The sequence below is a fragment of the Onthophagus taurus genome, chromosome 7, assembly GCF_036711975.1.
Source record: "Onthophagus taurus isolate NC chromosome 7, IU_Otau_3.0, whole genome shotgun sequence".
Lineage (NCBI taxonomy): Eukaryota > Metazoa > Arthropoda > Insecta > Coleoptera > Scarabaeidae > Onthophagus > Onthophagus taurus.
The window spans coordinates 28,839,041-28,864,865 of record NC_091972.1 but is presented as its reverse complement, the minus strand read 5'-3'; the positions used below and the strand labels follow the sequence as shown (position 1 = coordinate 28,864,865).

The following is a 25,825-nucleotide window of genomic DNA, read 5'->3' as shown; positions in this document are numbered from 1 at the left end:
TAATAAGCGCTGTTGTCGTGCTATGACCCTTACGAAAACCCGATTGAAACTCGTTGTGCAAGTTAAATTCTTGTAAATACTCTTGAACTTGTAGATAAACAAGGTGCTCGAGAGCTTTGGATAGAACAGATAAAATGGAGATTGGGCGAAAATCATTTAAACTTGAGGGACTCTTGGATTTAGGTATGGGGACAACATGAGCAACCTTCCAGATTGAAGGGAATGAGGATCGTTCAAAGGAGAAGTTAAAAATGTGGGTAATAGGAGTAAGAACAATATCCAGTATAGGAAGAAGTTTGAGACCAACTCCATCAGCTCCCGCACTCGTAGACTTACGAGGACAGTAAAAAACGCCAAGTAATAACTTGTTGTAGGAACTTTTCAAGCATAAATTCAGCCCCCTGAACTGACCCATCGGAGGCCGTGCGTCCTCGATTGGAACACGTTTCCAAGTGGGTCCCCCCGGTAATCCTTCATGCGAAGGAAAACTGGGATTCCATTTCGGCGGAGATGGCGAGACTTCGGATCGCCTTTTCGAAAGCCAGAGCGGTTCCGCAAGGAATCAAGATTGAGCTCCCCACCGCGGAAGCCTATCGCGCCCTGGTGAAGATGTTGATGGCTGGTAAACACCAGTACCATACATTCTCTCTACCGGAGGAAAAGCCGTTAAAGGTGGTTTTTCGAGGCGTTCCTACCAGTATCGGGGAGGACAGCATTGCTGCCGACCTGAGAAAACAGGGATTCTGGCCCGATACGGTAAAACGTATGCGCCAGGGTTCTGAAAGGAGGCCGATCCCGTTAGTCCTGTGCGTCTTGAAAAAGACCGCGGACGCCAAACGGATCTTTGACCTCAAGACGGTCATGGCTTTAACCATAACTGTCGAGAGCGCCAAGAAGAAGACGGAAGTCGGCCAGTGTCATCGCTGTCAGCGTTACGGCCACTCCCAACGAATGTGCAACGGTGCACCTCGTTGCGTGAAGTGCGCTGGTGACCATCCGACGGCTTCCTGTGCCAAAGCAAAGGATGCGCCCGCCAAGTGCGTCCTTTGCGGTGGTCCTCATACCGCCAACTACAAAGGGTGCCCAAAACACCCGAAGGCGGCGGAAACGAGGGCGCCGGCGGCAGCCCCAAAGGTCAAAGCGACCGTTCCCCCGAAAGCAGCTATTCAGGCGCAAAAGGGGGACAAAAAGGCTCCAGTAGTCGCGGCGAAACCCGTGAAAGCGGTTAGTAGTCAGGCGAAAAAGCCGAAAGGCAACGCTAACGTTGCCCCCAAAGCGAACGCTCCAGCTACCAAGGTAGTTCGGAAAGAGGTCGCGGCGCCCAAAGCTAAGCTCAACGAGCCGAAGCAAAAGGCGACCGACGACCCCCCGAAGCTGTCGAGGTCGCAGAGGAGGCGTCGCAATAGGAGGCTTCGTAAAAGCGGGTCGATCGCGGTGGCTGAAACACCATTCCCGGTCAATGTTGCGGCACAGGCGGCGGTTGAACCCCCAACCGACCCCCTCGTCAACATACTGGCGATGATGAGCGAGGTCATCCAAATCGACAAATCCGATAGGGACGCACGAGTTAAGTTGTGCGTCCAAATCATGTCCGAGATGATGAAACTCTTATGATGACTCATCGAAGACCGAGAGTACCGCAATCGCTTGAGTTGGCTTATTGGAACGCCAACGGCCTTGTCTGTAAACAGAATGAACTTCGCGAGTTCGCCGAAAGGTACGACCTTGACGCGATACTCATTTGCGAAACCCATCTGCGAGCGGGCGACAGGCCACGGCTGCCCAATTATCGCTTCTATCGAAACGATAGAGTTGGAGCAAGAGGCGGCGGGACAGCCATCTTTGTAAGGACCAGTTTGGATCATTACGAAGATCTGACTCCCCCTCTTCAACATCTCGAAGCTACTACGATTGTGGTACGAACACTATCGGGGTGCGTCCGCTTGGTCGCCGCCTACAATCCGCCGAATCGGCGGTTGTTGGAAGACGATCTAACGGGTGTCTTGGATACGGACAAAGGCGTGGTTATCGCCGGCGACCTAAACGCTAAGCACCCATCGTGGAACAGTCGGATCGCAAACGCGAACGGTAAAATACTGCGGAGTTTTACCGACGAGACGGGCATTGTCACCGATGCCCCCGCCGACCACACGTATTACCCGTCGAACCAAGGGCAACGATCTGACGTTTTGGACGTGGTTGTAATCAAAGATGTCCGACTAGTTCATAGAGTTACCACGCTCAACGAACTTAGTTCCGATCATCTCCCTGTGCTGCTGCAGCTAGGAGACGTCCCGGACGTTCGCGTCCTGGTTGAACGTTCCACTGTATCGTGGCCGGCTTTTAGCGACCACTTGCACCACAATATGGGACAAATACGACCGATCCACAACGCTCAGGAACTGGATGAGGCTGTTGAACGACTCACGGTCGCAATCGAGAATTCTCTTCGATACGCGACCAACACGATTCCCGTAAAGGACCATCGATGGGTGCTTCCGGCGCACATCAGGGAACTTATGCGGCAGCGTGATCGCGTCAGGCGGACTTATCAGCGCAATTGGGATCCCGATCTCAAGCGTCGCTATAACCGTCTGCACGGTGATGTGAGAAGGGAGCTCGCGGAGTTCCGATACGCGTCTTTCGACGCCAAACTCGACGCCCTGAACACCGAAGACGATCACTCCTGTTGGAAGATGGTCAAGGTGCTGAAGGGGAACACGACGCGCATGCCGCCCATTCACGGTGAAACCGGAATGGCTTTCACTCTCGAAGAGAAAGCAGAGGCTCATGCCGATAACTTCGAAAACCAGTGCAGCCCGCTATGCGACGATGACGAAGATGAAGATTTCATCGATCGAGTCGAACGCGTAGTGAGTAGGCGGCTGGCCGTAGAAGATCGTCGGCATATCGAGCACGCTTCTCCGACCGAGGTGAAAGAGGCAATCGCGAGATGTAAGTCGAAGAAGGCATCGGGACCGGACGGGATAGGAAACGCTGCTTTAAAGGCCATGCCTTTAAAAGCGGTCGTTTCGCTGACGGGAATCATCAATGCGGCGTTCCGGCTGCGGCATTTCCCTACCAAGTGGAAATGCGCGGACGTCGTCGTGTTACCGAAACCCGGGGCGAACCTAACGTTCCCGCAAAGCTACAGGCCCATCAGTTTGCTTTCTTGTCTCGGCAAGGTATGCGAGAGGATCGTCCAGACGAGACTACAAAGATCAGTTCAAGATCTTAAGCTCATTCAGGACGAACAGTTTGGTTTCCGACCCAAACATTCGACCGTACACCAGGTACTGCGACTTGTCGAATACATAACCGAAGGCTTCAATCGAAAGCAAAGCACTTGTGCGGCGCTTTTCGATGTTGCCAAGGCATTCGACAAAGTATGGCATGAAGGACTTTTGTTCAAAATGCTAGAAGCGGGCGTGCCCCTGGCGTTGGTTCAATTGATCGCGTCCTATCTTGGCGGTAGGAAGGCGCGCATCAAATTGAACGGTACGCGTTCGACAGAGCGAATCCTAACTGCTGGCGTCCCTCAGGGGTCGTTGCTTTCACCGATACTCTTTTGTATCTTTGTTAGCGACCTACCCCGGTGCGAGGGCACTCAGTTAGCGATGTACGCCGACGATGTATGCATCTACAGCAGATCTTGGTCCCCCGAGATCGCCGCTCGTAGACTGCAGACAGCATCGGATCAGCTGCAAGACTACTTCGCAAAGTGGCGGGTCAAAATCAACGCTGATAAAAGTACCGCAGTACTCTTTACTCGGCGTAGACAGAGACCCCCCGATGCGTTGGTACTGCGAGGGAACGAGCTTCCCTGGCATTCCGAAACCAGGTATTTGGGTGTCATTCTGGACTCTAAACTAACTTGGAAAAGTCACATCGAGGCCATGGCGAACCGGGCGAAGGTAGCTCTGGTCAATCTGTACGCTCTGATAAATCGCCGAAGTAAGTTGGATCCTCTCCGGAAGATTCGACTCTACAAAGCGGTTATCAGACCTGCGATGACATACGCTTCTTCAGTCTGGGGTTACGCCGCGCACTCGCACGTGCAAAAACTCCAAGTGGTTCAGAACAAGGTCCTAAGGATGGCATTCGATGCTCCTTGGTTTGTCAGTAATGCGACACTGCACAATGATTCCCAGATGGTGACCATCGAGGAATTCATTCGGAACAAAGCCAGTACCGAGTTTACGCGGCTCGAAGACCACCCAAATCCCCTCCTAGCGGGATTAACGGATTACGACGTTGAACACCTTCGCCATAAACGGCCAAGGCTGCTTCTCGTCTGACGATCCGGGAACCCGACTGTCCTTTCCAAATCCACTTCCGATATCGCTAATTTAGCGAATATTAACTAATATATTTTCCGTCTGTTTTAGATCCGATGAAGAGGGTTAAGGAAGATTCCAGGAACCTCAAGAGGCCCGTCAAGTTCACCGATTCAAATAATGTTATTCAATAATGATGAAAAATATGTTACGTTGAAGTTTTTTGCCGTTATGGGGTGGGAGGCCGGCTCGTTTTCTAGCTCAAAGCACGCACTCCAGTAAACATAGTATATCTCGATGAGTTGTACGATAGTTGCACAACTTTTTAATCATAAGTGCACATCGACTCCTTTTGATTAAAAAATCGAGTTGATCTGCAGTTGTGTTGTGTGTGCACCTATATTAAAATTAATACATTTATGTCCATCGACTAAACTATCGGCAGATTAAAAATCGACCGTGTGTGCCTACCCTTAAAAATATTGTAAATTGCGATAATATTCTTTATTCAGATACTAATTTTTGGTTCTGAAAAGAACCGGTCGTTGTTTGGTAGGGCGAGGGATGTTTATATCGCCATTTATTTGGAACTTGTGTACTTAGTAACAGCCTTGGTGCCTTCGCTTACAGCGTGCTTTGCCAATTCTCCAGGTAACAGAAGTCTGACGGCAGTCTGGATTTCTCGACTGGTGATCGTTGATCTTTTGTTGTAATGAGCCAAACGGGATGCTTCAGCGGCTATCCTCTCGAAGATATCGTTCACAAAACTGTTCATTATACTCATAGCTTTGCTCGAAATACCGGTATCGGGATGAACTTGTTTCAATACCTTGTAAATGTAAATAGCGTAGCTTTCCTTTCTCTTGCGTTTCTTCTTCTTATCGGTTTTCGATATATTTTTCTGCGCTTTACCCGCCTTTTTGGCTGCTTTCCCACTAGTTTTCGGTGGCATTGTTGTTGTTCGTTGATTAGTTAATAAAATTTATCGGCGATAAGACTATTGACAGTAACGACAGTACACTACAGTAAGTATGCAGTGTTATAAAAATGGCCTGTTTTTGCCGTTTATAAAGTGGTAGCGTCGTATCAGTAGGTGACGCCTCCCGTTGCTACCGCTTGGCTGACGGCCGCTATTGGTCGAATCGTCGGCGCAGTTGGGTATATATATTTGAAAAACCTGTATTCCGCTCAGCTCTGTATTGAAACGTTGTCGACAACGATATCGTTTACATTGAAACATTTTGTTGAAGATTTCGGCACGCTACCAAGTCAACTAATTGTAAGCCATGTCGGGTCGAGGAAAAGGTGGAAAAGTTAAAGGGAAAGCAAAGTCCAGATCCAGTCGTGCAGGATTACAATTTCCTGTTGGTCGTATTCATCGATTGTTGAGGAAGGGCAATTACGCGGAACGCGTAGGAGCTGGAGCTCCTGTATATTTAGCGGCCGTAATGGAGTATTTGGCAGCCGAAGTTCTCGAGTTGGCCGGTAACGCTGCGAGAGACAACAAAAAGACCCGTATCATCCCTAGACATTTACAACTGGCCATACGTAACGACGAAGAATTGAATAAATTACTATCGGGAGTGACGATTGCTCAAGGAGGTGTACTTCCGAACATTCAAGCTGTTTTGTTACCTAAGAAGACCGAGAAAAAACCTTAATTTAATTACAACTTGGCCACACCATATTAACAAAACGGCCCTTCTCAGGGCCACAAAAAATATAGTCGAATAATGAACTATCGATGTCTGCTGCGGTGGTGTAATTGTATCAAGTTTTTGAATGTAACAGTATTGTTAATTCTAAATAACTCTTAAGTGATAAACTTACCGAAAAATAACTTTCGATTTTTAAAGTTTCGATGTAACGTCATCAACAACGCTGACGACGTATTTTCACAGTACCACGGTTAACACATATTGCGCGGGCACTTTGCCGCCAAAGTGTTACCGTGTAGCGGGCATCAATACCGTGCAAAACGAGTTTAGTCGCGCAAGATGTGTTAACACTGGTCGTATTAATTATTTTTTCCACATCCACGCACACAACACCAATAAGTAAAAATGAAACTTGTTGATATATACTATGACGCATATTTTCGGGTTTTCGAAGTACAATGACTAAAGCGCCTTTATTTGCCATCTACCTGCTTGTTCCTGTCGATCTGAATGTTAGTTTTTTTTTCGACGGACCATCCAACCCGACATTTTCAGAGTGCGGGAAGTTAGCCCCCCATTTTTTGATTTTTAAATTTTTTATTGTTGTTCTAGATTGTTCTAGAGTTGTTCTACATTGTTCCAAAGCGGCAAATCGAAAAAATAAAAATTTCGCGAGAAAACCGAAAAAACAGGTTTTTTGACTAGCCCCCCATTTTTAGAAAAATCAAATTTTCTTTGTTGTTCTGGGTTGTTCTAGTTATTGTTCTAGAAAATCAAAATTATGGGATACAGCATTACGAAGTTATAACTAAAAATTGGTTTGGCCGCCGAAATGTCTAGTTGATTGCTGTGACGATAGTTTTTCTATTATCAATTCCATATTACAAATATTTACTTATTATAGCTAACGCAATCTGGAACAGCTATTATTTTCACTAGAACAACTTTCTAAAGGGCACTTTACTCTTTGAAAATTAAAGTTTTTGGAAGTTTCAGTCAGTAATTATTGTGTCAGCGGTTTTATATTACACAATAAGAATTAAAAAACATAGAACAATCTAAAATAACTCAATCTTTGCCGATTCAAATTGTTCTAGATGTGTTTTACGTTTAACATAGACATTAATTTTGCAAAATCACATATTTTTTGTTGCTCTAAATTGTTCTTGTTGTTCTATGTACTTAAAATGTTTATTTAATCACTGCGGCTTTAGTTCTTTTAAAGTTTCATGTTAAAAATTAGTACTTACAACAATTAAAACAATTCAGAACAGCTGTTATTTTCACTGGAAAAACCTTAAATTTGAGTTGTTGTGATATCGGACAGGTTTTGTTGAATCAGTGAACCCAACCGTTAATATAATAATAGTTTTAAAAAACTAAAAAAATATGGAATAATCTGACCATCCTAATTTTCTAAAAATCACAAGTTTATAAACATTTATGTGCATTTATTTCAGTAGCTTCTTCAGCTTGTATGGATTTTTTTCGTAAGTCATTAAATAATATCCAATTGGCATTGTTGGGCACAAATGCTGGGTACTGTCCTACATCATTCAAAGATTGAGAACCTTCGTAACTGATGATACCTGCAGGGGTATAGAATTTGTTGTGGAGTAACAAATTGCGTGCGTAATCACTCAATTTTGTTTTATTGTTCTCTCCATTCGTTGTTTCTATAAACAGACCACATTTTTTTGCAATTGTTACTTAGAGTTTGCATGTAGTTTTCTATTACTTGTTTTAGCTGTGCATAGCAAAATATTGTTACGATGTCAATATCGATTGGTAAAATTATGTTTTTATGGAAAGCAACGTTTAAACTATTATTGCAGTTTTTAGTCCTACAATAACTAAATTGTTCTTTAAACAGTTGTGTGCAAAGAAACGCAATATTTGAAATAGCATTCATTATTATTACGCCGGCAATTTTCTGGCTTCCAAAATAATTTATTCCTGTTAATAGTTCAGTTCTTTTGTTATATGTTGCTTTATTAGAACCGGTTTTTAAAAATAATTTTAGGAAACTAAAGCAATCTGTGCAAACATTCTCAACATGATTTCTAAATGAATTGTGTGTACGGGCAAATGCTAAACTATGAAATATGCTGTCGAATCCGCAAGTATTTTGAACAATATATTTTTTATTTTTTATTGAAATAGATATTAATGAAACTTACTTATGAACTTATGAAAGAATTACTAACTGAAACTTCCAAAAATTTTAATTTTCAAAGAGTAAAGTGTTCTTTATAGAGTTGTTCTAGTGAAAACATTAGCTGTTCCAGATTGCTTAGGTGTAATAAGTATATATTTGTGATATGGAACTAAAAATAGAAAAACTATGGTCACAGCAATCAACTAGACATTTTGGCAGCCCAACCTATTTTTGTTAGTTTAGTTTATTTATTAATTTATTACTTAGTTTTGCAAAATAAAATACACTTTACATCGCAACTTATGTTTTATTATTATAATTTTAAAGAGAAACACATCTAGAACAATTTGAATCGGCAAAGATTGAGTTATTTTAGATTGTTCTATGTTTTTTAAATCTTATTGTGTAATATAAAACCGCTGACACAATAATTACTGACTGAAACTTCCAAAAACTTTAATTTTCAAACAGTAAAGTACCCTTTAGAAAGTTGTTCTAGTGAAAATAATAGCTGTTCCAGATTGCGTTAGCTATAATAAGTATATATTTGTAATATGGAATTGATAATAGAAAAACTATGGTCACAGCAATCAACTAGACATTTCGGCGGCCAAACCTATTTTTAGTTATAACTTCGTAATGCTGTATCCCACAATTTTGATTTTCTAGAACAATAACTAGAACAACTAGAACAACCCAGAACAACAAAGAAAATTTCATTTTTCCAAAAATGGGGGGCTAGTCAAGAACCCTGTTTTTCGGTTTTCTCGTGGAGTTTATATTTTTTCAATTTGCCGCTTTGGAACAATGTAGAACAACTCTAGAACAATCTAGAACAACAATAAAAAATTTACAATTCAAAAAATGGGGGGCTAACTTCCCGATTATTTTTTCCACATCCACGCACACAACACCAATAAGTAAAAATTAAACTTGTTGATATATACTATGACGCATATTTTCGGGTTTTCGAAGTACAATGACTAAAGCGCCTTTATTTACCATCTACCTGCTTGTTCCTGTCGATCTGAATGTTAAAGTTTTTTTTTTCGTCGGACCATTCAACCCGACATTTTCAGGTAGATGGTAAATAATGACATTCTAGTCGTTGTGCGTATTTCACCCGAAAATATACGTTGTAACAAAAACAAATTGTTAATTCTGTCATATATTGTTAACGTGTTACGTATAAGAACGAACGAACACCCTACTCATAGATTCTTCGAGTTTAGAATATAACAAACAACATTGTGTTTTTTCATAAGTTATAATAGTTAAAATAAGTTCGTTCCAACCGAACAACCGTACAAATTTGCCCCGTTCCTGTACGCGTACACGACCTACCATTTTAAACGAAATTCATTTACTTATTTTTTTAACAATAATGAACTAAAAAAACGTAATAGCGGTAATAGTAGAAAAATGAAATAAAGATATGCATGTGTTTACATATTTATTGATTAATTTGTCTATAAAAGTTATCATAAAACATGCTTAATATGAAATAAAATTTGTTAAACAAAATACCCGAAACATGTAAAAGAATAGAAAATAATCCAAATATACGCTTTCATAGTAAACATAACAGATACTAACAGACAGGCTGTACAATTGGAAAAGATCCGGAATTACAACCCCATAAATTGTAGACCCCCGCTTCTCTGCGGTTAAGGGTACTTAACCATTTCTACCTAAGACGAGACCGAGAACCCTGCATAGTTTAGAAAGTCAGGGACGTACCAATGAATTTCTTTCAGTTCATTACACTTAACTGTATTGGTCAGTAAACTATATAATAATAATATTAATAACATCGAAAACGTAAGCCTAAAGGCCGAACTTAGTCAGAATCACTATCTGATTCTTCTAAATTATGCTTATGCCATGCCCGATTTGTGTGAATTCAAAAGATACCTCTTTATTTATGACTTGTTTATGTGCACCATCATAAAACTATTGCCCCTTCTATTGTTAAGGGTCTTTTACAGCCGTATCGTAATTCCGGATCTTGGTGTGGACGACTATACATGAACTTGTCTGACGGTCGTTGGAACATAAATCAGAATAACATAATATTCTGTGGTTGGAACGCTTGAGAAAACGTCGCGGACCAGTCCACGGTTCAGTCGGACCGTGGCAGCACATTTCAACTGCGCAGGATTGCGGCCGTCAATTGGTAGTTTGAAGTGTGGTTGAAACGAACCTAACACATGTACATACACACATACATATGTATGTACGTAATTGTCCGGATTGTATGTGAAAATATTCTTTATCTTTCATAAATATAGTGGTTCTGAAAAGAACCGGGTGGTCATGTTGTATATAGAACAATCGTCGTCAAAATTAAAAGGTACATAATTTAAATTTCTTAACCCCCAAAGCCGTAGAGAGTACGACCTTGCCGCTTAAGGGCGTAAACGACGTCCATAGCAGTGACGGTTTTCCTTTTTGCGTGTTCAGTATACGTGACAGCATCGCGAATAACGTTCTCAAGGAAAACCTTTAAAACTCCTCGAGTTTCTTCGTAAATTAATCCTGAGATACGCTTCACACCGCCACGACGGGCAAGACGTCTGATGGCTGGTTTGGTGATGCCCTGGATGTTGTCACGGAGTACTTTGCGATGACGTTTGGCGCCTCCTTTCCCAAGACCTTTTCCTCCCTTTCCACGACCAGTCATTTTTCTTGGATAATTCGATTTTCCTTTTATGTAAGTACAACGACAAACTTACAAGCATCGACTAGGGACTACCGTTTCCGGGACTTTTCGCGCCCTTATATAGAAGCGCAATGGACACGCCTACCGATTCTACGACTCGACCAATCCGATACAGTCACGAACACGTTATAAAGCAGCCTTCAACCGAGCGAACTCTCAGTTTACTTTGACAAACTATACCGTTCGATTTACATTGTACGTATCTCTCTGACCTCTTTCTTTATCGTCGTACGTATCCCGTTAATAATAAAGTAAAATGGCTCGTACGAAACAAACTGCTCGGAAATCTACCGGAGGTAAAGCGCCACGTAAACAACTCGCAACTAAAGCGGCAAGGAAAAGCGCCCCCGCTACTGGTGGTGTCAAGAAACCGCATCGTTACAGACCTGGAACCGTAGCTCTTCGAGAAATTCGTCGTTACCAGAAAAGTACCGAACTTCTGATTAGAAAGTTGCCCTTCCAACGTTTGGTTAGAGAAATTGCCCAAGATTTCAAAACCGACTTGCGATTTCAAAGCAGCGCCGTTATGGCTTTGCAAGAGGCGAGCGAAGCTTACTTGGTCGGACTCTTCGAAGATACGAACTTGTGTGCAATTCATGCAAAACGAGTAACCATCATGCCGAAAGACATTCAGCTTGCTAGGCGCATTCGCGGCGAAAGAGCCTAATTTGCATCATCTACAATCAATCAACCAAACCTTCCCAACACGACCGGTTCTTTTCAGAACCAATCACTTGTTTTATGAAAAAGAATTTTCGTTTTGCTCTCTTAAGTCTGTGAATTTTATGAAAGCAAAAATGCTGTTTTAGTATGGACTTCGGATAATGTACATTTTCTAGTTTCTAAACGTAATAGCGTGTAATATTTTTATGGTGGCCTTTAAATAAGAATTCAATGTGAACTTCAGATGTGATTTAACCAAGAAAAATTAATTTCTTTTTTAATTTATATGAAATAAATTTAATTAAATAATTTAAACTTAATTTGCTTCCATATGCATTCAAATATTAATGATCACAACGAAGGTTGTAATGTTAGATATGTATCTGATTTGCAATACGATTACGGTGGTACAGTTGGAAACAGACGAACTCCGAACCGAATTATCCCATAAGAATTAATGGAAAATGAAATACATCGGAAATAGCTGACGGCAGTAGTTTCCTCTACGCAGAGTTTACAGTTCTTCTCGTGAACTCGGCCCAAGCCTTATTCTTCAGAAGAACAGCTTGATTATAGTAGCTTTTCCAGAAGTCCTTTAATATTATAATCAAAATAATATACACATATCACAGAGTGTTCCGTGACTCGACCGACAAACTTATACCATACACTCCGTGGGTCATTACGATCAAAAAATGGCATATCACATATATGTAGGTGAATTTCTCTTTGTTTCGGAGATATCGAAATAAAAATAAAAATGATAAAAGAAAATTTATTCATTTATTTATTTATGAATGGGTAGCTAATTAACACAAAATTACAGTAGCTGTTCAAAATGAGAACCGCCATTTTCTAAACATCCTTCGCAGCTATCCTTCGTGTCATAGAATGTTGCCAGTTAATTATGACCATTTCATTCTTTAGCGAATTAGTAGCTTCAACTATTCTGACAATCAAATCTTCGCGTGTATCTGGTTTACGATTACAACTATACACACGAGATTTGAGGCAACCCTACAGAGAAAAATTTAGAGGGGACAAGTCAGGTGACCGAGTTGGCCAATGTACAGGACCACCTCGTCCTATCTACCTTTCCGGAAAATTTTCATTACGAAATACCGTCACTGGTGCGGCTTATCTCCCAAAATGTAGTGGTGCCCCATTTTCCTGGAACCACATGCCACGACGAGCTTCTAGAGGAATATCTTCCATGTGATTCGGAAATTCTTCTTCCAAAAAGTGAAGGTAAGGGTCTGCACTAAGACGTCCTTCAAAAAAACTGCGGCCCAATAACATGATTATTTAACAAGCCGCAACGATTGATTAAGAAGATTACATGTGTTGTTAATACCATTCCTTGTAACTGGGCCTCATCCGTAAAAAGTACGTGTGAAATAACCTCTAAATTATTTTGTAACCACTGGCAATACCGTACTCGATTGAGATAAAGTCGATCACAGTGCAGAATTCTTCATACGCTGGTTTGAGGAATTCCCGTTGTATGAGATATTCTAGGAATACTGGTAGGACTTCGTTCAACTGCATTTAAAACTGCTTCAGCGTGCCAATCTCCATCTCTTTCTATACAACGACGTGGGAATAATCCCGTCTCTCTCAAGCAAGGAAAAACGTTTGAAAATGTTGTGTGGTGAGGCACAATGCGATCGGGGTATCACCTGAGGTGCTCCGCAGCTGCAGCATGTCCATTTCCATTGCAAAAACCATATACGAAAACTGTATCAGTATATTCTGCATTAGCAAAATGCGACATAATGGCTTAAATTAATAAGACAGCACAAAAATCATTAATTTGTCAAACGGTAAATCGTCAAGACTAACAGTCAATTTTTTTAATACCGTCGATATCTTCGAAATAAAGAGGGATTCACCTATAGTTGATATATAATTTTTTGATCGTAATAACCTCCGGAATATATGGTATATGTTTGTCGGTCGAGTCACGGGACACCTGTGTATAAAAATATAATGTATTCATTAGAATATCGACCGAATACTGACGATGCGGTCGAATTCGTTCGAATTTTGAAATTGTTTCGATAAATGTGTTTCATATACTTTCTTGAAATTGGCTATCATCAATTGATCCGTGGGTTGTATAAGGGAGGTGATCTTAGGTGACAGTCTTATGTCACCGCAATCCACCCAAATTCTGCTCCTAAATCTGGTGAATGTGCCGGTGCATTATCGAGAACAACAACACGTCGCGAGTTACTCATGTTTTAGCGTTAGAGCGCCACATCACTGGTAAACTGCCTTTGCACACATTGAAAAGTTTAAATGCCCTAGGATTTTTTTTTGGCTTTTTCGTCGGACCTTTGGGGGTCTTTTTCGCTTTTGATGTTGCTTTGGGTGACGTACCAATCTCGTTTCTTTCGTCAATCGGGGACCTTTTCGCCTTGGTTGTTGTCCTCTTTTCTTTGTTGTCTGTAGTGGAGGATTTCGCCCACGCTCCCTTGCCCTTGGTCTGGATAAGAGCACCCGAAACGGTGGCGGCTTTCAAGAATCTTTTATGTACTTTTTGATTGCTTGCAATGATGAGCCGCCGCACTCACCAAGATTCTTAATATCGCCGTTAACCATTTCTGATGTCGATGGATGAGTTGGTGGTTTCGATTTCTGAATCTTCGCCTTTTTCGTTAACGACTCCGTGGTTTTGCCCTTTAATGGTGTGTAACGGCAATATGACAACGGTAGAGTGGTTGATAATGAGTAAGAGAAGAAGTGTAGAGTTGAATGGCGTTGTGAACGTATTTAAGAGGGCGAAGAAAATGGGTGGGATAGTGGAAATGGGATGAGAGTTTCGAGATGATGCAGGATTGAGGAGAGCGGGTAAGGTGGTAAGGGTCAAGGGAGGTGTTATAGGAGGGTAGTGCGGTCTATAGGTTTATGAAGGACAGACGGATGGATAGCTGGTGAGTGAGAACACCCTGCAGCAAGAGTGTCCGAATGGGAGGAGAAGAGAGAGACGGAATGTAAAGGAGAGTTGAATAGGATTATGGATGACAGCCATAATTCCATATGAATGATTGGAACTGGTTGGCGGCAGGAGCTGTGTTCGATTATGTAGCCTTGATAGTGGATTCGGTAGTTGGGTGGAAAGTTATTTCCTAGTTATTTCCGAAAGCTTCTACATTGTAACGACTGTAATAACGGTCGTTCATTTCAACGTAGTTTTCTATCTAGACGATATTCTAGTAGCCAGTCGCAATGAAGAAGAACGATGAAGATAAGTCGCCTTCATGTTTAATCGATATTGTTACCTAATTGATTTTAAAACGTATTCAACACATTTTTGCGAGACAAATCTCATGTCGCAGTATTTGCGTCATCTTTTCTGACATTCTTGTCTAATGAGAAACTCCAAATAATCCATTGAATTAAAATGATATTATTTAATAACGGTCAAAACAAGTTTCGTCAATAAACTGAAACATAATCAATATAAAACACAACACTTAATAACATTAACCAGGACTACTAAATATGTTTTCAACACTTAGATATGATAAAGCGTGTAAAAGGAAAAATATATGCATATGAATCATAGTGATCTACTACTATTATGTATAGAATAATAGAAATTAGATTTGATATTCATAATTAGTATCATATTGACCATATTAACCTAAGAACTAATTGCAATGAACGAATGACTTGAATAAATGCGTAAGGACCGATATTGGCGGTGTGGAAATAACACTCGAATATTTCACTTTTCACTCACGTGAAGGTATTTGCATGATACCAAGTTTAGGCGAACACGTAATCCCTAAATTAGGGACGCAACATACCACTTTTCTCGCGTTCTCGACGTCGGCAATAATGTTCGAAACAACGAGAAAACTCGTGACCCATGTGGAATTGCCGATCGCATCGTCTTCGTTTTAAGGATAAAAGCTTAGACATATTGATAAAATTTACACGCCCGGTGGTTTTAAAACGTTTAAGAAAGCTATTCTCCTTGAAAATTCAGTTCGTTCTTACATAAGCGCGAAATTCGGCGACGCTAAAGTTTACGACGACGGTCACGTCAATGACATCTTATACTTTCAACCGTCGCTACACTACGAAATCGTACCACCACAAGTAAAATTTTTACGTAGACGTTGAATTAACTTCTTCCACTATACTGAAATACCTAACGGGAATATTTACGTCGCGACGCCAACACAAGCGGGCTCTTTTTCTAGAAAGTTGCAAACACGAGACAGCCGTTGTGATGCCAGCGGTGCGAACGGGGGAAAATCGACTTTTGATGGTTTTCGGCTTCGGTATGTACATTCAACGTTGGGTTCAATTTTCTGAGGAAACTGTGAATAATTTGTACGAAGTTGACGTTCGTGCATGTGAGCTTTTGTAAGAAATATTTTTGCTACAAACTGTCGCTACAATGACGGATGTACAACAAACGGAACAGATCCGCGTATCTTCCGAAACGGAAAACACTACACCCGTAAAAAACGAAGCTGCCGGCGGTGGTTCCTCCTCCGATTCGTCGACGAAGAAAAAGAAAAGCCAGCGATCAAAAGCCACCCATCCACCTACATCCGAAATGGTGAATAATGCGATTAAGACCCTTCAGGAACGCAACGGTTCGTCGCTTCAAGCTATTAAAAAGTACATGGTTTCTAATTACAAAGTTGACGCTGAGAAGATGGCTCCGTTTATTAAGAAATTCCTGAAGACCGCCATCGCTGCAGGCGCTATTGTCCAAACTAAAGGTAAAGGTGCGTCAGGATCGTTTAAAGTGGCATCGGCCTCTGCAAAAAAGTCAGGCAGAGCAAAGACTTCCTCCCTTAAAAAGAAACCTGCCGCCGCCGTATCTAAAACGGTCAAAGCTCGAGCTATCTCTACGAAGAAATCCTCCTCAGCTGCGAAGGCAAAAACAACGCTGGTATCCGGTTCCCCTGTTGTTGAAAGCAAAAAGAAGGCTGCGGTAAAAGCCAAAAAGTCGCCAACGGTCGGAGAAAAGAAAGTAACCAACTCTACTACTGCCGCAGTCAAAAAAACCACCACGGTTAGAAAAGCACAATCAAAAGCTAAAAAAGTTACCAAGGGACCGACGAAAAAGCCGAAAGCGCCGAAACCTAAAACCGCCAAGAAAGTCGCTGGTGGTGCTGCACAATTGAAATCGTCGTCCACGAAAAAGAGAAGCTTACCAAAGAGAAAATGAGCTCTGCAGTTACAATTAAGGGCTTTCTCGCAAGCCGCCACACAAGGGCCCTTTTCAGGGCCAATAATGGTATAACGAAAAAGAATTCGAACATAATTTTAATCTATACATAATGTACTCCGACAGTATGCATCTTACAATTAGTTCTATTCGCAGTAGTTACCACTTGTGCGGTGGTAATTGAAAATTTCAAATAATTTTATTTCTGGAATAACCCAGAATAGGGGCCATAACGAAAATAAATTTAGAAAATATAATAGAAACTATTTATTGTTCAAAGTAACTACATAATTCAATTACTAATCAGTTAATTGAAGTCTATATTGGGTTATACGTATAGATTAAAAAAATATTAAATTTACTTAGGCTTTCTGCACATGGAAACATCGCGTCGGTGCATGATGCTTCTTATACGCCTAAAGTTCTGCAAACGAATTTATATAAAATTTTATAAATTTATTTTACCAACGTTAATTATATTTTTTAATTATAAAAACTATCATTCAGTTATTTTGTTTGGCTGTTGTGATGTTTATGGTCTGTTCACAACAATAGAATGCGGATATGCTGGACGAAATAGTGATGGAGGCTTCTTTCTGGTTTCCACATTTGATTGCTGGTTGGTAAGCGATAATACATTGCCACCTCCAACAGAACTTCCAAACGACAAAACATTGTGAGACCATACTTCGAAATAAATATTAATAATAAAAGGCGAATTGTCAATTACAGACATAGTTAACACAGAAAACCTACAGAATATACATTTAGAATGATGACTCAAAAATTTAAGATTTTTTTAACGCCTATACGAGTCCGAAAATATGAAACTATTATATCGATAATTTGCATGCGTTTTACACAATTTCATGAGCAAAAAGATGGCACATTACACACATCATCGTGTAACATGAAAATTACTCAGAATTTTACGTAGAAGCCATAAATGCAACAAAAAATGATGGGGTTCCTATTTAAAAATGTCAACTTAGGCATGGTATCTCAATTTTGGGACACCTGTACATATCAATTTTATCTCAAAAAATGCGCGTTCAAAAATATAACACAGATGATGTCCAAGCCTTTTTTTTGGAAGAATATCCCCGGAATTTTTATCGAATTGAAGTAATATATTTCATTTTTGGGCCTATTGCAGACTAAGCTTTTTCGCTACGATCGATAGAGTATTCTAGTAAAGTATGATTGCATAAACATAGGTAATTTTCAATTAATTGAACAAATTACACCATTAGATCACTTTTATCATCCATTTTTACTATTATTACTATAGATACGGCGCGGCGTTCCCTCTACGCTCTACGCCAAGCAACCGACACTGCGTTGCACTGCCTACGCCATGCCGCGGGCGAAATGCAGCTCGCATGTTTAAGGTGCATACATATCAAGCGAACGAATAGCGAACTCCGAACAACGAACGTTTGTTGTTCGTTTGTTCAACATTTGGAAGTTTGTACACACTAAGCACACGAATAACAAATCCGGCCACACCAAAAACCGATTTTCTTTGATGTACCGTACCCATTGAGGTTTTATATATAATTATATAAATTATTATTATATATAAATTATATATAAGACCTCAATGACCGTACCGCTCTCGGAGCGAACGCATGCGAAGGCGAACCAAACGTTTGATTCGCCTGTGTATTAACTATTACTATTAACTATTACACATTGGTCGAATTCGCTTTCGGTGTTCGGCATTCGTTCGTTTGATGTGTATGCACCTTTAGAGTAAAGTGAATTAATGATTTAGAGATTTGCTCCCTTTCATACTATTTACTTATCTACTATGGTTAGTAACGAGTTTTGATGGAACCTCCCCATTGCTCTTAGCTTTATTTGTTCTTACTTCTAATAAAAGTTAACCTAACTTTTACTCTAAAAGATACATTTTAATACAAAACAACATTAAAGAAACATTTCATTTCAAAACCTTTCACTCTGATATTGTCGTCTTTTAAAATAAAATATTGTTGTTTTCAAACATACATATTTTGTAACATTGAACATAAACGAAAATCTAATATCTACTATAAACTAAATTAAAAACAAAAGAACATTCTATTACTTTTTTTTAATCACTTTAATATCTACTAAATAATTTTAATTCAGTAACGGAATTCGAGATTCCTACTCTTTTTACTTTTCCTATTCCTTACGAGAGGTTGCAGATGATCGGTTTAACATTTGATTTTTTTTAATATATTTTAGGACGAGTGGAGTGAAAACATCATGAGGGTAATTTTGGTAAATATTACGACATTTTGGGAGTTTTTAAAGTTTTTGTGTCGGTTGTTGAAATGGTTGCTACTACTTCCATTGGCGTTTTCTTAACATTGCGGTCTGTCGTATTAAATCTCTTCAAAATTTTATCAATATATTCTTCTCAAAGTATTTTCTTCCCTTATTATTTCCATTCCCAAAAACTTATTTAATTCTCCTACATGTTTTGCCTTAAATTCGTGTTTTAACCTTTCTATTGTTTCTTGTGTACACGTCTTTCTTTGGGTATAGACACAAATCATACTTTGATCTTTTGAATCCATTGATCAAATTGTTCATCCCAACACTTTGGTGCCTCTTTAAGTCCATATAATACCCTTGTTCAATACATTTCCTTTTTCCTTGTTTATTATGATGTTTATTATATCCACAACTCCGTAAAGAAGGCTACTGCCATTTCATCAAGGATTTCAACGACCGCTTCCGGGTTATAAGTGATTTCTTTGGAATCAACTCTTGGTTTTAATGATGTTCCAGTCATTTTACTGATAATCGCATCGGCAAAAGAACATTTGAAATAATCTTGAATTAACTAATTACTTAAACATTTACCAATGGTAAATAAATGAGATAATTTACCATATCAATTAATATTCCCTAACATGAACGTTGATTTTTCTCTGGGAAAGCATAAAAAATCATCGCTTCTTTAGCAAGAACCCAATTCTTGTTATACCTAGTACATTATGAGAAATAATTTGGATCCGAGTTCTAAACGAAAGAATAGGAAATGGTATCTACGAAAACAATTAAAATTGATTTGTTAGTAAAGAAATAAAATTAAAATTACCGTTCCGTAACTGCACTTAAAGCTCTCAGTGCACTTGCCCCTATCTTAAGATTATCTCGGAACTATCAACTTCATTATATGTATTTCGTTCATCTTTTAACATCTTTGTTAATGATAACGTTAATACCTAATGTTATTTTATTATTATTATTTACCATTTATTGCCACAAATAAGAATATAAAATTACATAAGGTACACAACAAGAAAAAACAATGAGAAAAAAAAATAAGAACAAATATATATACATAAAATCCCATGGTCGATTGTTAGTCGAACAATGGATAAACTTAAACAGTATAAGCAGTATGAGCAGTATCAGCAAACGGATCATTTTATCGCACAAATGCCAAATGACCCAACAGAACAATCAAGAATAATATTTACTGAATATGGCAAGTAGTGATAATTAGATATTATTAACATTTATCATACACTGTAGATCGTTACTAAGTCGCACAATAGCTTCCGGAAATTCAGCAACAGTTGTAGTAGTATATATCTGGAGGTCGTCAGCATACCAATGATAATTACACGAGATATTATTAGTAACACTATTAACGAACAAAGAAAAAAGTACCGGACCCAATACACTGCCTTCGAATAAGTCTAAGCATCACCTACTTCGGTCGCGGTCACAAGCGTAAGAGATAAGGAGCAAGATTTAAGAGAGGTAAGAATTTCATTAATTGTAGCCGCCGTAGTTACGTCATCGATGCTCAGGAGAGGCTCTGCAAAAAAGTTTGCCATCGACTCACAATCAAGATACATTTGGACAGACGAAGAGTCAATCGCTCCGAGAGATCTCATAGTCCTCCAAAATGTTCTCGGCGCGACTCCAGACAGCCTCTGGTAGAAATAAGATCTCTTAGCATACTTGCATTTATGATTACAGCGCAGCGGTTGCGTAAAATTCGATAATTTTCCCGATTAGTACTAGAGGGTGTACGTTTAAATACCGACTTTGCACGGTTAGGCAGTCGCATAAGAGATCTTATCTCATCACTCAGCCAAGGTGCAGGCGGGTGTCTCATCCTGCGTTGCCTAAGTGGGGCATGTTTATCATAGAGATTAATGATTTTAGAATTAAAGTAGTCCACTTTAGCATCAATATCTGCTAAACGATACAGTGGAAGCCAATCAATCATCAGTGCATCTGACAAGAGCAAATTAGTTTCAACTCGCCCTAGATCACGGTAAGTCCCAACACGCCGAGAACGACTCAGATGCTGCACCCATAGAGCACAATAGATTAGTCATCAATCATGGATGGAAAATTGGAAGGCAGGTAGCTGACCATGTGTAAGTATGCCGTCTGGACAGGATGTAATAATAAGAACAAGAAGAGAATGTGAGGTAGGAAGATGATGAGTAGGCAGAGAGGGTAAGATAGATAAGTTTAAGGAAGAAGTAACGAACTGAAGTTTCTCACCGCGAGTATCATTTCTCAACAGACAGGTATTAAAATCCCCCATTAACAGGATAGTCCCATAGATAAGTGAATGCCTTTCCAAAATCTCCCCCAACTGATCAAAATAGAAGAATTCATAGAAGAAGGGCAGTAAAAACACCGAGTAATACTTTATTATAATCAGTTTTCAGCCCTACAAGCAAAAACTCCACATTCGGCAACGTTCCATGGGAGGTTTCTACGATGGTAGCATGCAAAGTGTTTCGAATAAACAAAGCCACTCCCCCACCACGTGAGAATATACGATCATTTCTTAACAAATAGTAATTAGGAAGAGGGTATAAAGTAGAAGGTAAGGTCGACTTGAGCCACGTTTCGCTAACCCTGATGACATCAAAGATATTGGATTCAAATGTAAGTAGGAGAGAGATCATCAAAATGAGCACAAACATTTTATCGGTCTAAAGAAAAAATGAATTAAACTAAAGAAAGATTATTAGTCAAGAGATGTTGGGAGGTGGGAGTAAAGAGCGGGATTTAAAGAGTTCATGCAAAAAGGACTAAAACAAAAAACTAAAAGTGGTACAACGTGGTTCATGCAGCCTTGTTCTTTAATTTAATATTTTTAAGTAGGTACAACTTTTTGAGACTGTTGGAAATATGTAAGAATGAATAATAAATTGAAATTTAATTAATAACTGATCCGCAGCAATTCTATATGAAAATGATAAAAGTTGTAGGCCTTGAGAAAGACGAGGTTTATTGCGGGAAAAGATTTCAAAAAGCCCCAAAAACAAAAGTCTGACGCCGCACCGCCAGATTTGACGCAATGTTCGTCATCATTGCCCATCGTTAAAACGTCACATTAAAAGGACTTTTCGTGAATTTGACGTAGATTTTCAGGCACCCAAATATGCCAAAAAGTGTCTAAACGATTTCTGAGAAGGTACTTTTAGCGATTCCCAGACGACACTAATAGATGTCAACAAGTCTCCGAAAACTAACTTATCAATGCTTTTCCTCGAATATCCAGATATTTTTAAGAATTTCTTAATACTCAGAAATGATCTCAGATGTCAAAAAATCTCCAGACAAAACTTTTCCGTAGTTACCTAGACGTTTCTATGAAATTCTAAAATTATCAGAAAGTGTTTAAACGCATTCTGGATCACCTTAAATGTTACTTTAAACCAGGGCGAGAAAAAATTATAATTTCCTTTCTTTAATCAAAATTAACAGTATACTGGATTGCCTGCAAATACATATTATACAGTATGTCCCCGGATCGAGTTACAAAGAGGAAAAAAAAATTTATTACTGATTTTTCAAACTTATCTCAGCATACATAATGCGTCGGATATGTTCAAACCACTAAATCGCACGAACTTTATATTCTAACTATAGAAGTTAACTAATTATTCCCATTTTTATGTAAAAATAATAGAAACCAATAAAATAAAATAAAAGTTACAACTTATGTTAGTGAAAAATATACGGACAAATCAAATTAAAATATGGCTAATTGAATAAAATAGTAAGTAATATTATTTATTTGTAAGTGAACAAATCCTCATTCAAACAAATTCCCTCCCAATTTGGCACACATTTGAAGACGAGTTCTAAATTCTTTATAAGAAGTACGAATTTCCGCCAGTGGTAGAGTTTCTATCGCTTTAATTATTCTTAGTTTTAATAGTTCTGCATCATCTTGTAATGGTTCACTGTAAACAATTTGTTTCAATCGTCCCCAAAAATAAAAATCCATAATTGTAAGATCAGGACTATGTGCTGGTGACCGTATAAAATTTAAGGATAATTGGATTTACATCGCTCCAATAACTACAATGCTGGGAAGAAACAATGTTATTTGTTGAAAAGCTATCTGAAAAGCAGCGTCTTCCTCATTTAGTCTCTTTGTCTGCCTCTTTATGGATAATACAGAACCCGTTTCCAAAAATTTTTTGATAAGTTTGCGAGCCCCAACATGAGATATTTTTGTGTCCGGATATTTTTGCTGGAATTTTTGTATAACTACACGAAAACATGATTCACTAGTACCATAGCACAGTACTAAATAAATTCTCTCTTTCATGGTTAACATCACATGAAAAGACTTAATCTCACCAACATAAGTTGTAACTTTTATGGTTTCTATGGTTACATATCATAAATAGAAAAAAGTCCAATTTTTACATAAAAATTGAAATAATTAGTTAACTTTTATAGTTAGAGTATAAGATTCATGCGATTTAGTAGTTTGAACATATCCGACGCATTATTTATGCTGAGACAAGTTTGAAAAATCAGTAACAAACATTTTTTTCCTCTTTGTAACTCGATCCGGGGACATACTGTATGTAAGTTAATGGGAAAAACTGTTAAAAGTAAGTGAAGAAAATAAAAAGGAAATTTATCCTACAATATACCCACCAAAAAATACCTAATATTAAAGCCAAAATCCATGGGACTTGACTAATTGTAAAAAAATGCTTCCCTATCTGATGCTATAAAAATGTGAAAGGAATTAGGAAGTGTACTTGAAGAAACGCATTCATCATTTAAAAATTTAGCATATAACAAAATATAAATTGACGATAGAAGAGAATCATCTTGCTTTCTGAGGAAGTTATATCCAATGTTACTACTTTGCAATGGCCTGATAGGGAGAACCTTCTCCCAACTTTAAAACAATTTTTATGTGCTGTGTACTGCTTAGCTTCAGTAGCAACAAATTGGAAATGAAAAAAGGGAGCAAATTCGAATTTTTATATAAACTTTGCAATTCCTATGCATTGCTTGTTTTTGTTTAAGTATGTATTGTTTTTGTTTGTCTTAGTTTTTAGTAGCCTGATTTTGATTTTCATTTTTCTTTTGATTTAAATTATGGATTGATATAAAAAAATTACTTGATCGAAAATTCTAGATAAGAACATTATAGAAATTGCATACTGAAAATTAAAAATTAAAAGAAAAATTATATTTAATACATACCACTTGATAATTAAATACTTGACAATAAGCAAAACTGGATAAAAATCCTTTCTTCACTGCATTATCTCCAGAAATACATACACTTGTTGCATATAACTTATAATACGGTTTCATCCCTTGATAATGCAAGCTACTAAAACAACAAAAACATTCCTAAAATATATGTATAATTAAACCTTTATGATAGAAACTTGGAATATTGCAATCTTACTCTCAAGTTGCGTTGGATAATGATCGCTTGAAGATATTTTTAAATCCTTTTTTCTTCCTTTTTGTTCGGATTTATGTAAAAGTTGAGGTCATCTTCTAGATCCATCTTAATCAATAAATAACCAGAATCCTTTTAAACATAAATAATTAGATGGAGTTATAATTTAAAAGAAACAAATTATTACCTCAACATTTCTTTATCATACATTATATGTATGTACATCAGCAAAGAACTGTATCATTTCAGCAGTAGCTGCTTTCTCGTCCAATCCATATTCACTCGTCTCAATTATGGAAGTGGCCAATTCCTTTTAAATAAACGTAATAAAATCTAACGTAATTAATTACGCAGTAAGAAGCGTACTCACCTCAACACAATTTGGATCCATTTTATTAAACAATAATAAACGCGGTTTAAAGAAAATGAATTCCTCCCTCTCCGGTGTTTGGAGTTATAAATACTCTTTGAGGTTCTAAATGAAAAATAAAGGATTAAAAAAAATGTTTGAAAAATTGAATTATGTAGAACAGCCTGTACAAAGAAAACTGTCATCCATTTGCGACAACACAAATCAAAGCAATGATACCAACCGTAAATAAATAAAATTACCAACCTCAGCAGAATTCTTCAATCATACCTATTTGCTGTCATACTCGATTAATTGTGGAGCAATAATTCTAGTAAAAATCAAATCTAACGAAAATTCTTCAAATGGCGAGCTTCCCATTTTCGTTTAAATTTAAAATACACGAAATCTCCGAAGGATTTCAAACTTGTCTGTTGTGTGAGTCACTTGTTCGCCACCCGATATTATTTTACTTTATTTTTTTTGTTATCTTCTTAGAACCTTGTATTTCCATTATCTCTTTTTCTTAAAAGAAAAACATTACTTTTTTACTTTACTTATGCAATATTATTATCATTAGTTTTGATTCATTTCAATTTACATCCATTTATATTTTTTTGTGCTCTATATCAACTATATTTTTTTCTTTATTTACTTTAATAAATATTATTATTGAAATAAAATTATTCAAGCAAAATAAACCATTTACGCAAACTATTTACGCTTTATAAATATAAAACCATTTCCAACCATAACCGTTCCTGTTAACACTATGCCGTCCGGCGACACCACAGTGGTGTCGCGCGAAAAATATCACTCAACGGCCGGCGTCACCACATTGGTGTCGCCCGCTTACGTATGGATCTACTATCCGTGCAAAAAGTCAAGGCCCCTCACTTTAGAGATCGATATCTTCGCAACCGATCGATGAAAAAAATTGCGACAAAGTTTGTTGTAATCACTGAACATTTCTACGTAACATATGTTAATTTGAAAATGTTCGGATCCGCGGTTTTTTTTTTATCGCGAGTTAAATGAAAAAAGTACCCGATTTTTGAGTTTGCCGGCAACTTTGTCAACTTTGCGATTTATTTTC

The 25,825-nt window shown here is 38.5% G+C and overlaps 5 protein-coding genes and 1 long non-coding RNA gene across 9 annotated transcripts; 3 read left to right on the top strand and 3 right to left on the bottom strand.

Annotated features, from left to right (window-relative positions):
• Window positions 1-4,802: 4,802 nt before the first annotated feature.
• Window positions 4,803-5,300, bottom strand: LOC139430729 (histone H2B). Its single transcript, XM_071197946.1, has one exon. It carries the CDS (start codon window positions 5,227-5,229, stop codon window positions 4,858-4,860), a length of 372 nt encoding a protein of 123 aa, XP_071054047.1. The 5' UTR covers window positions 5,230-5,300; the 3' UTR covers window positions 4,803-4,857.
• Window positions 5,301-5,480: 180 nt separating this feature from the next.
• On the top strand, window positions 5,481-6,114 carry LOC139430728 (histone H2A-like). Its single transcript, XM_071197945.1, has one exon. It carries the CDS (start codon window positions 5,564-5,566, stop codon window positions 5,936-5,938), a length of 375 nt encoding a protein of 124 aa, XP_071054046.1. The 5' UTR covers window positions 5,481-5,563; the 3' UTR covers window positions 5,939-6,114.
• A 4,267-nt stretch (window positions 6,115-10,381) lies between these two features.
• On the bottom strand, window positions 10,382-10,819 carry LOC111429303 (histone H4). Its single transcript, XM_071197909.1, has one exon. The coding sequence runs from the start codon at window positions 10,774-10,776 to the stop codon at window positions 10,465-10,467; it is 312 nt and encodes a 103-aa protein (XP_071054010.1). The 5' UTR covers window positions 10,777-10,819; the 3' UTR covers window positions 10,382-10,464.
• Window positions 10,820-10,993: 174 nt separating this feature from the next.
• LOC111429302 (histone H3) lies at window positions 10,994-11,546 on the top strand. Its single transcript, XM_023065171.2, has one exon. It carries the CDS (start codon window positions 11,072-11,074, stop codon window positions 11,480-11,482), a length of 411 nt encoding a protein of 136 aa, XP_022920939.1. The 5' UTR covers window positions 10,994-11,071; the 3' UTR covers window positions 11,483-11,546.
• A 4,276-nt stretch (window positions 11,547-15,822) lies between these two features.
• On the top strand, window positions 15,823-16,943 carry LOC139428886 (histone H1-like). The gene has a single exon (XM_071197931.1). The coding sequence runs from the start codon at window positions 15,893-15,895 to the stop codon at window positions 16,673-16,675; it is 783 nt and encodes a 260-aa protein (XP_071054032.1). The 5' UTR covers window positions 15,823-15,892; the 3' UTR covers window positions 16,676-16,943.
• Window positions 16,944-18,639: 1,696 nt separating this feature from the next.
• LOC111420995 (uncharacterized) lies at window positions 18,640-25,151 on the bottom strand. 4 transcript variants are annotated; one of them, XR_011641104.1, is made up of 7 exons: window positions 24,751-25,150; window positions 24,568-24,690; window positions 24,384-24,512; window positions 24,173-24,325; window positions 19,773-23,685; window positions 19,562-19,719; window positions 18,640-19,504 (listed from the first exon to the last, which is right to left on the bottom strand). It is a non-coding gene; the product is annotated as an uncharacterized lncRNA (long non-coding RNA). The 4 variants fall into 4 exon arrangements; XR_011641103.1 differs by having other exon boundaries at window positions 18,640-19,467; window positions 19,535-19,719; window positions 19,773-24,325; window positions 24,751-25,151; XR_011641102.1 differs by having other exon boundaries at window positions 19,773-24,325; window positions 24,751-25,151.
• Window positions 25,152-25,825: the final 674 nt, after the last annotated feature.

Excerpts from the sequence above, each read along its gene's own strand:
- LOC139428886 (XM_071197931.1), top strand. The coding sequence starts at position 15,893 with ATGACGGATGTACAACAAACGGAACAGATCCGCGTATCTTCCGAAACG.
- LOC139430728 (XM_071197945.1), top strand. The coding sequence starts at position 5,564 with ATGTCGGGTCGAGGAAAAGGTGGAAAAGTTAAAGGGAAAGCAAAGTCC.
- LOC139430729 (XM_071197946.1), bottom strand. The coding sequence starts at position 5,229 with ATGCCACCGAAAACTAGTGGGAAAGCAGCCAAAAAGGCGGGTAAAGCG.
- LOC111429302 (XM_023065171.2), top strand. The coding sequence starts at position 11,072 with ATGGCTCGTACGAAACAAACTGCTCGGAAATCTACCGGAGGTAAAGCG.
- LOC111429303 (XM_071197909.1), bottom strand. The coding sequence starts at position 10,776 with ATGACTGGTCGTGGAAAGGGAGGAAAAGGTCTTGGGAAAGGAGGCGCC.